The 16,295-nt window shown below is 37.7% G+C and overlaps 1 protein-coding gene across 1 annotated transcript in view; it reads left to right on the top strand.

Moving 5' to 3' along the window:
• septin7a (septin 7a) overlaps positions 1-16,295 on the top strand; it is a 48,392-nt gene that overhangs the window by 14,764 nt on the left and 17,333 nt on the right. The window contains exons 4-6 of the mRNA XM_049475925.1: positions 12,153-12,253; positions 13,159-13,293; positions 15,354-15,471. Of these exons, the coding sequence (XP_049331882.1) occupies positions 12,153-12,253; positions 13,159-13,293; positions 15,354-15,471 (354 nt within the window). The remainder of the gene's footprint in view (positions 1-12,152; positions 12,254-13,158; positions 13,294-15,353; positions 15,472-16,295) is intronic.

Here is a 16,295-nt window from a genome sequence, read left to right as displayed (position 1 = left end):
ACCATCCCTGCTAAAATCTAATATATTAAAGTCTAATATATTAAATATATGTTCTGTTTTTATAGTTGAATCACAGTGACTTACAACCCTGTTTACTCATGACCAGGGAACAGCGAATATAAATACACACAGAAATTAATAAATATGAAGCTTTCATTTAGCGCTTATTAAAATGTTCTGCACATACACATGAGAGACTTTAGAGACTCCTGCCCCTGACATTTAATCCCAGTGTTGTTCAGAGATTCCCAGACAAATGAGTTGAACTAAAGCTAATGAGGCTGGTCCTGTACTTTCTGCATGGCTGCAGTTGTCTGTGAGTTTACTGACCAGAACGCAATGCCTGAGCGCTTCACTTGTTCTTTAGTGCTGTGTTCTGTTGTTGAATGATTTGGCTTCTCTCTTTATTGTGGTATAGAGAAGACAGGAGAGCTGTAAGCAGCCTGAGAGATGAACGAGTATCTGAACCCTTGGGCTGGGCGTATGCCGAGCTCAAACACACCGTTTCCTGACCCGATCGAGGATGTGATAAAGACTGTTCTATCGGACAATGCTCGTGCTTCTTTTAGATGGGATAGCATCGCACAGCTAGTGGTGTCTGTCTCTGTTTTGGTCCCAATTCCTCTGGGACAGATTTGATGCAGCATGAAAACATTTAATTGGATTAGCAAGCCTAGCACAAGAAAAAGTACTTTTTCCTAATTATTTTGGACACAACTTCTAATAAATGCACCTATTGGCACCATATGTTATGCTAGGGGGGTGCAAGAGGTATAAAGCCCCTCAGCATTGAGCTGTGGAGCAGTAGAACTGCGAATAATGTTGCACCATACAACATACTTTTTTACTGAGGTTAGGATGACATACCATGGTGATCATTAATCATCTTGACATGCTTTTGAGTAGACAGGTTTTTTTTTTTAATATATACCCTTTATTTTTAATGGTGTTAGGTGTCCCAATACATTTGTCCTTAAAATGTATCTAGATTAATCAATATGCTTATTTTATTTTATTTATTCCTTAAATTGAAGTATTATTTCATATTTTTTGATCAAAGAAATCTGTTCGGTATTGGATATTTAAAATTTCAGTTGCAGTTTTTTTTTAAATATTGTGATCTATTTGTAATTTGTTTGGAAGATTTATGAAGCTCGGTTTCTGTTGGCTAGGAAGAGCATGATTTCATAGTGATGAAATTGTCTGGATCAGTCTGATCATCATTATGTCATCGCACAGGCATTTTCTGTGTTAGACAGTCAGGTGGGCAGAATGTGAGAAGTGGTTTATGGGCTTGGTCACACACCCATTCTCAGTGAGTCACTGACGAGCAATGAAGAATAGTTTTGGCCTTGTTAACATACTCCAGCTGTAGAACATCTACAGGTGTGCAGCCAAAGTGGTGCAGGTGTCTTTAACTCTTAAGGCATGAACTTGGAAAGTGCAACTATACTGATCTGGAAAATAATGAGAGGCCACTTCTTCAGTTTCTGAATCAGTTTCTCTTATTTTGCTATTTAGAGTAAAATGAACATTTGTTGTTTTATTCTATAAAATACGGACAACCTTTCTCCCAAATTCCAAATAAAAATATTGTAATTTAGAGCATTTATTTGCAGAAAATGAGAAATGGCTGAAATACCAAAAAAAAATCAGAGCTTTCAGACCTCAAATAATGTAGAGAAAACAAGTTCATAATCAAAGTTTTAAGAGTTAAGAGAGTTTAGAAATCAATATTTGGTGGAATAACCCTGGTTTTTAATCAGGTTTCATGCATCTTAGCATGTTCTCCACCAGTCTTACACACTGCTTTTGGGTAACTTTATGCCACTCCTGAAAAAATCCACACAGTTCAGCTTGTGATCATCCATCTTCCTCTTAATTATATTTTATAGGTTTTCAGTTTGGTAAAATCAAAGAAACTCTAAGTGCTCTCATTTATTTATTTAATATTAATTAGGATGTTTAATATTAATTGGCACAGCAACTATCTAACCTTTTTATGTCTCTGTATGAATATGGTGCATGTGGTCAGAACATGTTGAACCTACTGCACTATAGGTCAGTGGATCTTAGCAACCCCTCAAGATGAGTTGCGTTTTGACAGCACACTGTAAACAGTGAAGGTCACTGTCCATAAATATATACTTTGGTATTTTTATTATTAATATTATTTTTTTTGTTTTGTTTAAACCAGGTGAGTCAAAGAAAATACATATAAATACGAAGAACCGTGAGTTTTAATGTAATGACATTTTAATGCAATAAAAATTGGTTATATAAAATAGCCTAATGGCAGTGATATAATGTATGCAGTTACTTTACGGTTTAATGTTATTTAGTTATTTAGTGCTGTAAGTGTTCTGAATTTAACTTGGTATCCATGATATGCATGGGAGGGAATTCTTGCAGAACTTCTATAAGTTACTAAAATACTTAGACAGTCAAACCTTCAGCTTTTGCCTCTTGATGAAGTCCTTTGTGGATATTGAGGTATGTTTGGGGTCACTATGCTGCTGTTGCAGCCATGCTGTGATGCTTGCTTTTAGAATATGTGAATTTGCTGCAATTTAATTTAATTATTTTATCTAAAATTTAAATGTTAGCCACGCCATTGGCTGCAATGATCTGTCCACTCATGTGCTTAAAAATTGGAGAGATGTTCTATAAAATTTCTCTCTCTCTCCCTTTTCCACTACATCCAGGTAGACACTATCCATGACTCTATTAAATGAGCATCAAGTGGTGTTAAGTAATTATGAGGACCTTCATTTTGGCCTTAGGGTTACTTGAAGCCAGAAGCCTGAATAGAAGCTAGTTCTATTCTGGTTTTCCAGCATAGTTTGCTAATAGCACAGCCTGGCGTCCTGCGTGTCCACACACGCCGTCTTTCTCCACACCTCAGTGTGATGAAGAAACACATGGTCATATTTTTACCTCAGTCTGCTTCATTCAGACCCTTCCAACAGCTCCCTGTGGAATGTTCTTGGTGTATTTCCAGATATGTCCTAGTGTTTACACTAATATGTTGAAAGAGTTTTTAATGTTTAAATGCTTTGGTTTTTTTATGTTGATGCATAATGTGAAAGTTTTAAAGTCTTTTAGACTTGTTTCCTAAGTGTTAAATAATAGATACAATTATTATTTTCCCCTCTTACTCAAAAAGTAGTCTGTGTCTTAATTAGTAGTTTAATTAATAGGTAAAACACAGGGAATAGAACTGTAATACTTCCTTTTTTAAGCTACATTAGACTTCCAGAATTTGTTCCAGAATTGTTGCTGTAATTTTGTGCACATAGGTAAAGTTTTTATTACATAATAATCCATAAATTCTATAATATTGGACATCCACTGTGACTTATGTGTTGTTTATGAAATATTTAAAACCTAAAAACAAATTCATGTAAAAAGTCATTAGGTACATTTATCTTTAACACTGCTTAACTTCATACAGCACTAAACAATAGCTACTTAATTTTTTCCCGAAATGATAGCTGTAGAATTATAGCTTATGATGAGCTTAAGATGTGTTTTTGTGCCCAAGTTGTATGTACAGGTGCTGGTCAACGAATTAGAATAATTTGAAATAGTGCAATCATGAAATTCTTTGAATGCATTTTTTGTGCAGAAAGCAAATCAGGTGTTCACCGCACCTGTCCTACTCGTTAGACTAATCACAGAACTCGTTACCTGGAAAAAAATTTGCTCAGCTGAGCTTTCCAAAAGGCCCATTTAGGCCATTTAACTGTGACACTGTTGTTTTATTGAATTAGAATAATGGAGAAACTGTTTCATTGAATTAGAATAATTTTTATTATAATTACAATCATCACTTTCTCAGTATTTTGTGGCTGCCCCCTTGGCTTGTATGACTGCCTGAAGTCTCCGCGGCATCGATTTGACCAGCTTGTCGCAAGTTTCCGCACTCACAGCTTCCCAGGCAGTGGCGATGTTCTGCTTCAGTTGGTCCAGCGTAGTAGGCTTTCTGACGCAAATTTTCCGCTTGACGATGGCCCAAAGGTTTTCAATGACATTGAGGTCAGGCGAGTTGGCCGGCCATGCCAAAACTTCAAGCTGTTTTTTAGTGAACCAATCTTTGGTCGACTTTGCCGCATGAGCCGGTGCATGATCCTGTTGAAATATGAAGTCTTCTTCGCCGAACTGTTCCTCAACAGTCGGAATCAGGAACGTTTCCAGAACATCTTGATATACGGCAGCATTGACAGTCTTCTTGAGGAAGCAGAGTTTCCCTACACCTCGAGCGGACATGCATCCCCAGACCATAACGCTCTGGGGAAACTTGACGGATCTTTTCACGCACTCGTGGTTGTAGGTTTCGCCACCACGACGCCAGACACGAGGACCTTGGTCACCGAAGGAGATGCAGAAGCGTGATTCGTCACTGAAGACCACTTTCTGCCAGTCTTCAGCAGTCCACTCGCCGTGTTCTTTGGCCCACTTCAGCCGTTTCTCCATTTGTTTCTTGTTCAGCATCGGTTTTACTGCTGGAACGCGAGATTTGAAGCCGAGTTCGCGCAGACGACGGTAAGTGGTTGATCTGGAGACGTCAGCGCCGGTCTGCTTGTTCCACAAGTCTGTGAGCTCGGAAGTGGACTTGAACCGGTTGCTGACTGCGATCTTTCTCAGCTGCTTGTTGTCGCGAGCAGAAGTTTTTCGGACGCCGGAACAGTTGGTGCGCTTGCTGCAGTTTTTCTTGAGAGCTTTGCAGACGGAAGACTGGCTGATGCCGAGCTGCTCAGCAATTTTAGTTTGGGTCAAGCCTTGTTGGCGAAGGGCTTGAATTTGAGCCACTATTCCGGTTGAGAGGTCGCGCTGCTTAACCATGATTGATTTTACAACTTAGAAATTCTACTCAACCCTGACTTTATACTGCACAGTGAACACTCTTCACAGAAAACAAAAATTCGAGCATTTATTCTAATTCAATGAAACGGTTTCTCCATTATTCTAATTCAATAAAACAACAGTGTCACAGTTAAATGGCCTAAATGGGCCTTTTGGAAAGCTCAGCTGAGCAAATTTTTTTCCAGGTAACGAGTTCTGTGATTAGTCTAACGAGTAGGACAGGTGCGGTGAACACCTGATTTGCTTTCTGCACAAAAAATGCATTCAAAGAATTTCATGATTGCACTATTTCAAATTATTCTAATTCGTTGACCAGCACCTGTAGTCTGCTATCGCACACTCCTCCCTTTCCCTGTCTGTGATTGTGATTCCTCTTTGTGCAGGGAAAGCTCCTGTAATCCTATAAGTGGACGATGCGCCTCTGTTTTCATCCTGCCCCAGTTTATCTTGTCATGTTCTGCTTTGATTTTTCTTTAAACTATTAAAAGTGGCTTACCTCCACATGAGGCATCTTAAGCCCTCAGTAAAAGTATATCAGATTGAACTGTAGAGTTCCCCACTCTGCTGTCTACTGCCTGCAGCTGCAGCTTAGCAGAGAGATGTTTTTAACAGATTCCAGGTCAAGTCCATAAGAGGCTGCTTTCAGAGCACAGGGTATTTTAGGGGATCTGGTATATAAAATCCTCATAAAAACCACCTGTGCCAATAAGCTCACACTTGCCTCAAATAGTGATGTGGAAACTAATCTCAACTCGATATTGTTGTGTAGGAGGAATATCTTGCATCTAAAATACTATGCACATAAAGCCATACCTCAAAGAGCTAACACAAAGTAAAATAATGCAGCAGACAAAGACAACAAAAGAGAAAATAAGAGTTTTGAAGTGGCATATAAAATAAAATAAATAGGCTAATATAAAGTAAGCACAAGATTTCCTACATCCAAAATTTTGATAAAGCAAAAAATGACTTCAGACAGAATGTGGTTTCTGACATTGTATGGCTAAATGGTATCTTATAAACAGCGCAAATGTATTACAGCTCTTAAAACAATAGTTTTGACTTTTAATCCATGTTTATGGATAGCACTGAATGATGCAAACAGACAAAAACAGTCAATTAGAGATTACTCTAAACTTAAGAATGGGCAGTCATTCATTAAATATTCCTTTATTAATTTTAATCGATTTAAAGTTATTTATGAACTGCTAATTGTGATATTGATTTGAGGTCATATTACAACAGCATTTCTGAACACTTTTACACACTGAGGTTTGTTTGTGATGATTACGGCATGCAGTTAGCACCAAATGCTAGTTGTTGAGCTATTTACTTTTATTACTTCTGGGCTGCATTAGCATTATAGCTCAGATGCAAAATGAATTAGTTCAGACTCCACACATACAGTAGTATCTATGCTGATCAACTTAATTTGGGGTAAAAGGGGAAAACTGCAAATATGTCCCCTTTAAATTAAACCAAAGTAAACTGAATATGTTTCTCATAAAAGAATAGGATCATTTGCTCTTTCTCAGCTTTCTGAGAGACTTAAAGCTGTTTAGATCTGAAGTTATTGCAGAAGTTTTAGTGTCATTGTTTCTACAGTGAAAGGAATGTGACGGAGCCCAGCGCTATGAACTAAAGCTAATGAAAACCAGCCACTTCCATGTGCACACAGTGCAGCAAAAGCAGCAGAAAATCGGTTTATCTTCTCAGCCATGGAGACACTGCCCTTCCCTCATATTAGATTTCAGTGGATGAATAATGTTTGCTTCAATAATTGATTGACCTGGTTGCTATCATATAAAGAATTGACTATGTATATCTCTTACACTTTCTTTGTGTTAATTTCTAATATTTTTAATGCACAGATCTGCCAGTGACCATGCATAAACATTCCAGAAATACCATTTATATTTCTCAGCATTTCATTAGTGTACTGTTATAAACACAGCAAAATTATTATTTTTATTCAGTCCAGTGTCACAACACAAAGTAATTATCTGCCAATATCAAGGTCATCATACATATCTAGCTCAAAGACAGTCCATTATTTTTATTTTATTACTTATTTTTTTGTGCAGTGAAAGACTAAAAGCCAGCCATATCACACTCTACACTTCCTGTAGTGCATTACAGTCTATTCACCTTTTGCACCCTTGCAGCCCACACAACCAACCATAAAAGCTTTCACAGCCCATTAGAACATGAACTGACCCAAACGATTCATGTAAACAGTTATAACACCGTAGTCACTGTTTCTCGTAAATATTATTTGATATTCTAAAAGGAAAAAGGTTTAATCTTTATTTTTTATATTTATATTTAAAGCTGATATCTCTAAGTTTTGGGATTTAGGACCCTATCTGGTGGAATGGGTAATTTCATTTCATCAATCTGATTCCAGGTTCTGTTTAGTCAGAGAGAGTGAGTGCGCTCAGTCAAAAACTTTACTTTAATTACACACATTAGTTTTACTATAAGTGAATGAGCTACTGAGCTTTGAGTTTCTCCTTCTGAAGTTTCCATTGCTCCACCAGCCGTTTGGGTTCAGTAAAACTGAGCCGGATTTTCTTTTAGAGGCTGTAAATGTGAGGTAAGTATGTAAAGATGCGTGACGTGGCCAGAAGAACACCCCAGTTTTTGCAATAAATATTTTAGGCTTAGCTGGAATGGTCATTTCAGCAAACTGATACCATTAAACACAATATTTTATCTCTGCTCCACTTAGAAATGCTTCTGCTTTCAGTTCAGAAACAAAAAATATAAACTGGCACTTTAATTATATTTCATTTAATTTATATATTTTACATTGACCTTTTATCTAAAAATAATATGTGATTTTTATTTTTTATTATTTTTTTTCTCTATAAAAGCAAGCTTTTACTTGCGGCTTTTATTATGTGTAAAGTAAAATGCTTATATATATAAATATCTAAAATAAATATAAATTAATATAAATTTGAATTAAATAGTAAAAGTCTTCATATTGTTGTGATAATATTAGCTGCACTGGTGCGTTTTTAAGAGCCATTATTGTGGTTTAAACAGACGTGTGCCAGAACCAAAGAATGAAGACGCCATGCTGTGAATCAGTAGTTCAGAACCATTACTGAGTTCTTGTGTGGTTTTACTTCCTCTGGCGCTTAGAGTCAAGACCTCATCAAAGATGTCCTGTGGATAAACATGTCTTTGTCTCTGAAGAGGGATGATTATCATTCAAAGAATTCTCCCATTTAAAGCCAATAAAAAAGCTGGACTTTTTACCCTGTAATATTATGTCAGATAATGTAGGTCAATTTAGAAGACACAATATTTGAGCATAGAAAATAATAATGTAGTGACTAGACTATGCCTGATTGTGTTTCACTTGAAGATATGGACCTGGCGCATATACTTCAACAGTGACTGACTGACTGAATGACTGCCTGCATTTGTGATGAGAGAGAAAATTGTGGGGTCAACTCTGCATTGGCAGTGATGATTAGTGTCTGAAGTTCTTTAGATTTGAATTAGTATTATGAAGCTAAAGAAAACTTGCACCTCAACAATTAGCATTGTGCTAACTGAAAAACCTAACAAGGTTGGCCTAAGCATGCAGTCATTTCTAAAAGTCTAGATGTGGTTTCTGACACTATGGGCTAAAGTGCGTCACAACTGCAAACAGTAGCAGCAGCAGAAGTTTTTCACAAGCCTGAGTTTAGTCTCAAATGCTGTCCATGTTTACAGATAACGGTATATTATATACATTTGCGGTTTACATTGCGCTGCTCACTCATACTGGCTGTGCAGAAATTCACTCAGATCAGTTTATAGTTTGAAGTTGAAGGTCAGGAGTCAGAGTGATGCGTGTGTGTGGGGTGATGCATGTTTTTGAATGCTGGTGAAGGACAGAGGTGGAATGTGAGGTATGAGCAGTGGAGGAGTGGCTCTGATGGATTCGGGGTCACCTGCTCTGGCCCAACACAGGCACAGGTGTGAGGAGGTGTGTGTGTGGGTCACCACGCTGCTCTACAAAAGCATTCCTCCTCTCATAATTGACTGATTGAGCAATTCTGTCTGTGGAGTCCCCGCCTCAGTGCTCTCGTCCTGTTCAGCCCTATTTATTTTCTTTTTTTTCTTCAATGGAATTTAAGCAGCTGGGATGTTTCTCAATGCCTAATGCAAACCCTAATGTGGGTCCAGAGTGCGTAACTGTTCATCCAGGTCAGTTTAAGTTTTGTGTGTTTTTGATTGAGACTTTTATTAGGCATCTGGTGATTCTTGCTTAACAAGTGAATTTGACAGTGGTTGTATAATTTGTTTGATAATCAATAACTTTTGTCAGATTTGGAAAAATTGTCTGACCCAACTGCAGGGATTTGACTGTTTTACTTAGTGTCAACAGCAGAAAAAGAGAGAGAGAAGCTAAGAAGCAAAAATATTCTGTTTTATATTTATTATAAATGTATAGAACTTCGGTGAAAAATGTATAGAACCATAAATGTCAAGGTCACATTTCAGCACGATTCCCAATCGTTTACAAACACAGCAAAACAGAGCTAAGAGAGTTTAATTCTTATGGACCAATTAAATTGAAGATTGTCATTAAAGCTAAAATATGCCACATTTTGTGAATGTAGATGTTTAAACTTTCTGGCAGATTTGAAATGCAGTCCAGGTGGTAATCTAGGGGCCCAATCACAGTGCAGCACTATAGAGCACAAATGATGGGTAATGTTTTTGTACTAATCTTACTTATAATAAAAGAAGTGAAGTCTCAAAAAGGTAATGCTTTTTTTTTTTTTTTTAAATCCTCAGTAGGGGTGTGCCATATCTCATTGTACGCAATAATATTGCCAACATTTTTGAATATCGTGAACGATATAATACCCTAAAATATTGTGCTATATCACCCATCCCTTATTATCCCATCAGGGTACTACATTTTTTGCTGTTTACCAGCAAAAGAAAAATTCAAACTGTTCTCATTCCCATTATATTTCTACTAGAGACGGATTATATCTGTCCAGTATCATTCATTTTACTTTAATCCTGGATATATGGAGATATTTGGAGTGTATTATTAGTATCATGACATTCTAGATCATTGACTTCCGTTACAAATCTCAAAAACAGTATTTTTTTTATATCTCAGTTAGGGGTGTGCCATATCCTTTGGTCATTTGCAATAATATTTCATTTTCATATTGTTGCAGTAGTGTATTCTTGAATTTTTTATTTTATTTATTTATTTATTTTTTATTTAGTGTTTTCATATTGCATAGAGTATCATTAACGCGACAACACCATGAAATATCATATTAATTTATGGCCATATTGCCCACCCCTAGTGTAAAATGTGTGTTATTGTTCATCCAGGTCAGTTTTAGTTTCATTTGTTTTTAAATTAGGCATTTCATTAGGCGTCTTCTAGGCATGATTCTTGTTTAACGAGTGAATTCGACAGTGGTTGTATAATTCTGTATGGTAACCAATAACTTGTCAGATTTGGTACAATGCTGCCAGACTCCAGACTGCAGACTCCAGACTGCAGAGGTTTGTCTGCTCACTTACTATCAACAGCAGAGAGAGAGAGAGAGAGAACCCAATTTATTTTTATTTTGAAGATGTTTAGAACTTTGGTGACCAAGGACTTCTTTCAAAATAAAAGTGTGTTGTCCAAACACTAAACTGTAACCATAAATGGAAGTTTGTCACATTTAGGCGTGATTCCCAAAACAGCGCTTACATACCGTTCAATTTTTATAGACAAAAAAATCAAAGATTGTCATAAAATGCTACCATAAGCCACATTTTGTGAACGTGGAGGTTTCAACGTTTTTCAGTAGTTTTCTGTCAGATTTGAAATGCAGTCCAGGTGGTAATCAAGGGGTCCAACCGCAGTGCAGCACTATAGAGCAAAAATGATGGGTAATGTTTTTGTACTGATGTTTCTTATAATAAAAGAAGTGAAGTCACAAAAAGTTAATGCTTGATTTTACGACTAGTCCCTCTGTACAACTCCATTAATTAAAATGAATCTACTACTATTATTGCTTATCACTACCTTCTAATGTGTACACTAATTCTATACAATGACAGAAGAAAATATACTGACTCTCAAACAAAAGAGAAATTGTTATATTAATATGATATACACACCTCCAAGAACTGTTCTTCTGGCTGTAAAATCTGGTGTGCACTGGGTGTAGCTCCCTCAGAAACCATTACAGCCCAAAGCCTCCAGTCTTACCCCCAGGCCTCACATGTACTTTCCTGCTGCCTGGCTGACTGGAAGATCAGGGCCTGTTTTAGCTGAGGTTAAACTCAAATATGGCCTGGCAGCTTCTCACTGCAGATGCTCTTCTTGGAGTATCTGAATATAACAGTGTTGAGGTTCAAGCACTGGAACTACACTTAGAGGAGTGTGTAACATCCCTATGAAGTTTTCACTGATGGCAACAATTGTTTTTGCCTTTCATTTTGGAACTACATTAATTATTTAGTATCTTATTAATGTCACAGTATAAATTAATCTGTTTCTACTTCATCTATACTTCTTAGTATAGATTATTCAGAACCTATTTTGAGTTTTTAGTATAAATGATTCAGTATTTACTATGAAATACTCAGCATAAATTGTTCAGTATCTACTATGAATTACTCAGTGACTGTTGTAAATTGTCAGTATCTGCTGAAAAGAATCAGCTGTGAGCTGCTGTTAGTTTTGTAGTAAGGAATTTACATCTGGACCTACATACAGACAGTTAGAATTTAATAAGTTAATTTAGCACATTACTCCGACTGATGACATTGATAATATTACAACTTGTCTTGGTAATTTACACCGTTACTGTATCTGAGACATAAACACCAGTACTCTGAATCTCTGAAAATGTGTCTGAAGGTCTTCTGATTACCTGTAGAGACACTGTTACCCACTTGTGTGCAAAAGCTTAAATTCAGTCACTCGTCACATGTGATTGGCTGTCATCCTGACTACATTCTCTCTGTAAGGGTCCAAAGACTTGGGTTGAAGAATGAGGGCAGCTTCAGTGTTCCACACTTTACCCCCTTACATACTGGTCTTTATTTCTTAACATATTGTTAAATACCTCAAATTTGTATTAGCTTTAAATGATTATAGTTGCCATTTAAGTAAACTAGATCATCCAACTAGATATCCTGGCGGTGTTCCATCTCTAAAACGTCCCTTCTGTAATTCTGAGTTTGTGTGATGTAACTCTGTTTAAAATGAAAACGATTTTTATTCTAAATCAAGTTGTTTCTTGTTCTCTGATCAGGTGGAGCAGTCAAAGGTGTTGGTAAAGGAGGGCGGAGTGCAGTTGTTGCTGACCATCGTGGACACACCTGGGTTCGGGGATGCTGTAGACAACAGTAACTGGTAAGCACTGTTGCCTGTTAACAGTAATAGTGTAAGGTAGATGTGTGAGTGAGGCACGGATGCAAATCTCTAATCTGACATATTTTTTCTAGAATTTTTTTAATAGTATTAATTCAGAATAATTTGGTGTGAATTGTGTTTATAATGCACTTAGTATTAAGAGTAAATAAGTAAAGGTACTTTTAATTCAGCAGGTCTTGCCGCTGGGTCGTGGTGGGGGGTAGCTAACTAAGTTAAGTAAAGCTAAACTAATCTAAGTAAACAAAACTATAATAAATAAAGACTTTCTTCTAAAGTCAAACGAGCACTGGATGTTAATTTACACAGATTTCTCTACTGAAAACTGTTAATTTGGGTGATCAAAGCTCTTTGGTTTATGTACCAAAGAGCTTTGGTACATAAACCAAATGTTTCAGGCAGATTAGTTTCTCTTTCTCGTTTTCTGGCTTTCACAGACATATTCGGTCTCTTTCCAGCTTCTGACAGAGTGTCTGTATGTTAGTTTGAACCAGGAGTCCTTGTAGAACTGTTCGAACTAAAGGTCGGAAAGCAGGTCGCAGTTTTTGCAAGCTTTGCTCGCGGCCACCTAGGAAAACTTACAGAGTCTGGTTTGAGCTCAGAGGAGCTCCGGCACAGACACGAGAGCACCGCTATTCCTCCTATTACACCTCAATGCAGCGCTGCAGTGAGTTTCAAGCTGTAATTTTACTTCTTTAAAAAGATCCTACCTAGTGCTGCTTTAAGTGCGCCTTTTATAGTGCGTAAAATACGGTATGTTTAGGATGTTCATAGGAGGCTCAAAACCTGGCTCAGCAAGTCAGATCCATTATATGTTGGAAACCACACAATCCATAAACACAAAATCTATTGCTTCCACTAAACTGGTATTGGTTGTTTGTTTTTAGCTGGCAGCCGGTGATCGATCACATTGATAGTAAGTTTGAGGATTACCTCAATGCAGAGTCGCGAGTCAACAGACGACAGATGCCCGACAATAGAGTTCACTGCTGCCTGTACTTCATTGCTCCCTCTGGACACGGGTGAGTATTACACCTCAGCCTTCCCGTACATGCACACAAATATTTATAGCTTTTACCAGACTAGTTGGAACAATTTCTTCTGTAATGAAAAAGGAATATAATTTTCCTAAATTATCCCCACATGAAAATGGCAGTAACTTTCATTCACCATGTTAACTTACTTCCATGAATGCAATGTGTTTCTCTTAAACTTTTTGACTTCTCACATTCTTATGCCTATGTTCTTACGTAGCTCTCAGAGCTTTCTTATGTTAAAGCCAGCCAAAGCTTCAGTCAGTGCTTTCCAAGAGTCTATATAATGGAAATCTCAAATGTACTCTCTTTTATAGAAATTTGGCTAGTTGGCTCTAGTACACATACTTGCACACATATGAAAAAATAAGGTGCAAAAATAGCCCGTTTAGAGTTTACAGCTCTTGTGATGTCATGGAAAAATGATTTCTGCATATCTTTCTATCCCACCTACAGATGCTAAGCTTCGCCTTATCACGCTGAAGTTATAGGGAATAATTCAGACTGGACTTTTAACATAGCACAGGACAGCCAGAGATTAGAACAGAGATATATATATATGAATTATGACCTTTTTTGGTACAAAAACCAACATGTGGACTTCAGGCATAAGTGCAAAGAATCTGTAGACAATAGAAACCTGGTTTTGCAGTTGTGCTGATCAGACTGTTCACATTGTATTGCAAATGGAAACTATTCTTTTCCATAGTTTCATAGTAACTGTTCTTCATAGTTACTGGTTCTAGTTGAACTTGGCTGACTTTAAGCTGCTTTGCTGTTTTTTTGTTTTGCAGATGTTTGCTCTCAGATTGAAGCAAATTCAGTCTTTTTGTGTTGTTAATATTCATTACTTTGCACTTTTTTTAAGTCAAAGCAGTAGTTTTGAGAGCGCAGGGCAGAACTGGGCCGTATCATAAATCTCTTTTAGAACTCCCATCTTAACTGCTTTAGCTGAATGTCTTCTTTTAGCCCCTCCAGGCCTCCCTTCTGTCTCGACTCAGCATCTAAGATAAGCGCAGGGCTGTGAATTATGTGATTTTGGCAGACATCAGTCGGAATCTAAAACCCATGCCTGCGCCTAACGAGCTGAAACACACCAGCTGACCCTCTTAAAGCTGAAGAGCAGACAGATCCTGTAGAGGAGTTTAGAAGCTTCAGGCCTCCACCCATCCCTCACTCTACTGGACAACAACATGCTGTCTTTATATACACACACACAGGGAGGGAAGGGCTCAGAGAACAAGGAAAACATTACTGTAATGGTTCCGTTCCTCTTGCTTGTCTGTAGGACGCAGAGAACAGGAAAGACATTAGAGTATTTGTTCCGTCCTCTGTGTGTCATTTTGGCTCGAGTTCAGCGCTGACTAAGTGCTTCACGTTTTAGCTGGACACACACAGCTGGACACACACACACACACACACACACACACTGGCCACCTCTGTATCCAGCATGACAGAGTGGCTCTGGACTGTGAATGGTGACCAGGTTTCCATATGTCCTCTTTGACAGTTGTGCAAATACAACAGCTTGAATCAGACCTAGAATTGCCTTACATCTCTCTACATGTATTACCTTACCTTGTAGGGGGATGTAAGCATTAATACACAAGAGGGAGTGTTATAACATAATTAAATATAAGCGCAACTGAATGGCTTTTTTTAATCATTTTTAAAATAGCTGCATCACATAAGTTAGAGTTATAGGTGAATATTTCTGTAGGTTAAAAGCAGGACTGAGAGAAGCTTCTAGTCTTTATGGGCACTGTGCCTCCTCACTGCAGATGCGAGTTTATTACTGCAGCGCTGAGCAGCTGCAGTGTGAGAGCAGCCAAACAGCAGAATGGTAGTAAAAAGTCAAGTTTACATTTAGGCTAAGCAGAGGGGGGGGATATGTTGTCAACCAGCTATGTCTTGTTACTTGTTAGCTGCATTGGTCATCAGGTGAACCTTAGACACTACATTTATCAATCAGTTTGATGACTGACTGCATTTCAGTATCATTTGTTTCTCTCTCTGTCTCTAAAAGTCTGTTGTTTTTGTACTTTCAGACTGAAGCCACTGGATATTGAGTTTATGAAACGGTTACATGAAAAAGTGAACATCATTCCACTCATTGCCAAAGCTGACACAATGACTCCAGAGGAATGCCAACAGTTCAAGAAGCAGGTGTGTGTGTGCAAATAAGTGTGTCCAACTTTACTATGTATGCATATTTCTCATCAGATGATATGTCGGAGTGCTTGCTCTTCTTTAGTTCTCTGTTTATCCCTAATTATTGTAACCCTAATTTTCAGTTTAGGGCCTAGGTAATAATGTGGTTGTTGTGTTAGAACTTCTGGTACAACAGCAGATCTGTTCATTTAGATCATAATAACAGTGATAAGTGTTATTGATAAACCAACAAGACAGTGCAGCACGACAGTGATCTGAAGAACATAAACAAAAGAATCCACTTCTGAATTTCTCAAAAAAACAAATTAAGATTTTGGAGTGGCTTTGATTAAATCAGATTGAGATGCTGTGGCATGACCTTAAACAGGCCGAAACAGCAAAGTCAGTGATGGTTATGAGCCACTGGATGCTGTACATTTAAGAACACAAAAGATCAAACATAACAGTGCACTGATTTTAATAACTTAAGTTAGAATTCACATTATGTGTGTATAGAGCATAACATCCCTAATATAACTGTCTCCCCTGCTGTGTGGCTGTGTATGTGTAAGACTGTCCCAACATCAGTAAACAATCAGGCTATTTTATTAGAGTGTTCACCAGAATGCAGGGAAGTGTGTGTATGGCTAAGTGCCCAATTTCCTCTCAGTGTATTATTGACTGACCTGTTTGAACAGAGCTGTGTGATTTTGCCCTTTGTCACCCCTACAACTTTAAACGCGACGCAGAACAAGCGGCACTGCAGCAAACTCACTGCCCTCAACACGTTTTTGCTCAAGGACAGTAGAGTTAGAGTACAGTTAAAGCTGTGTTTTGTG

The sequence above is a fragment of the Astyanax mexicanus genome, chromosome 3 (genome assembly GCF_023375975.1).
Source record: "Astyanax mexicanus isolate ESR-SI-001 chromosome 3, AstMex3_surface, whole genome shotgun sequence".
In the NCBI taxonomy this organism is placed as follows: domain Eukaryota; kingdom Metazoa; phylum Chordata; class Actinopteri; order Characiformes; family Acestrorhamphidae; genus Astyanax; species Astyanax mexicanus.
The sequence above is the reverse complement of the archived record's forward strand: the minus strand, read 5'-3'. Positions and strand labels throughout refer to the sequence as shown.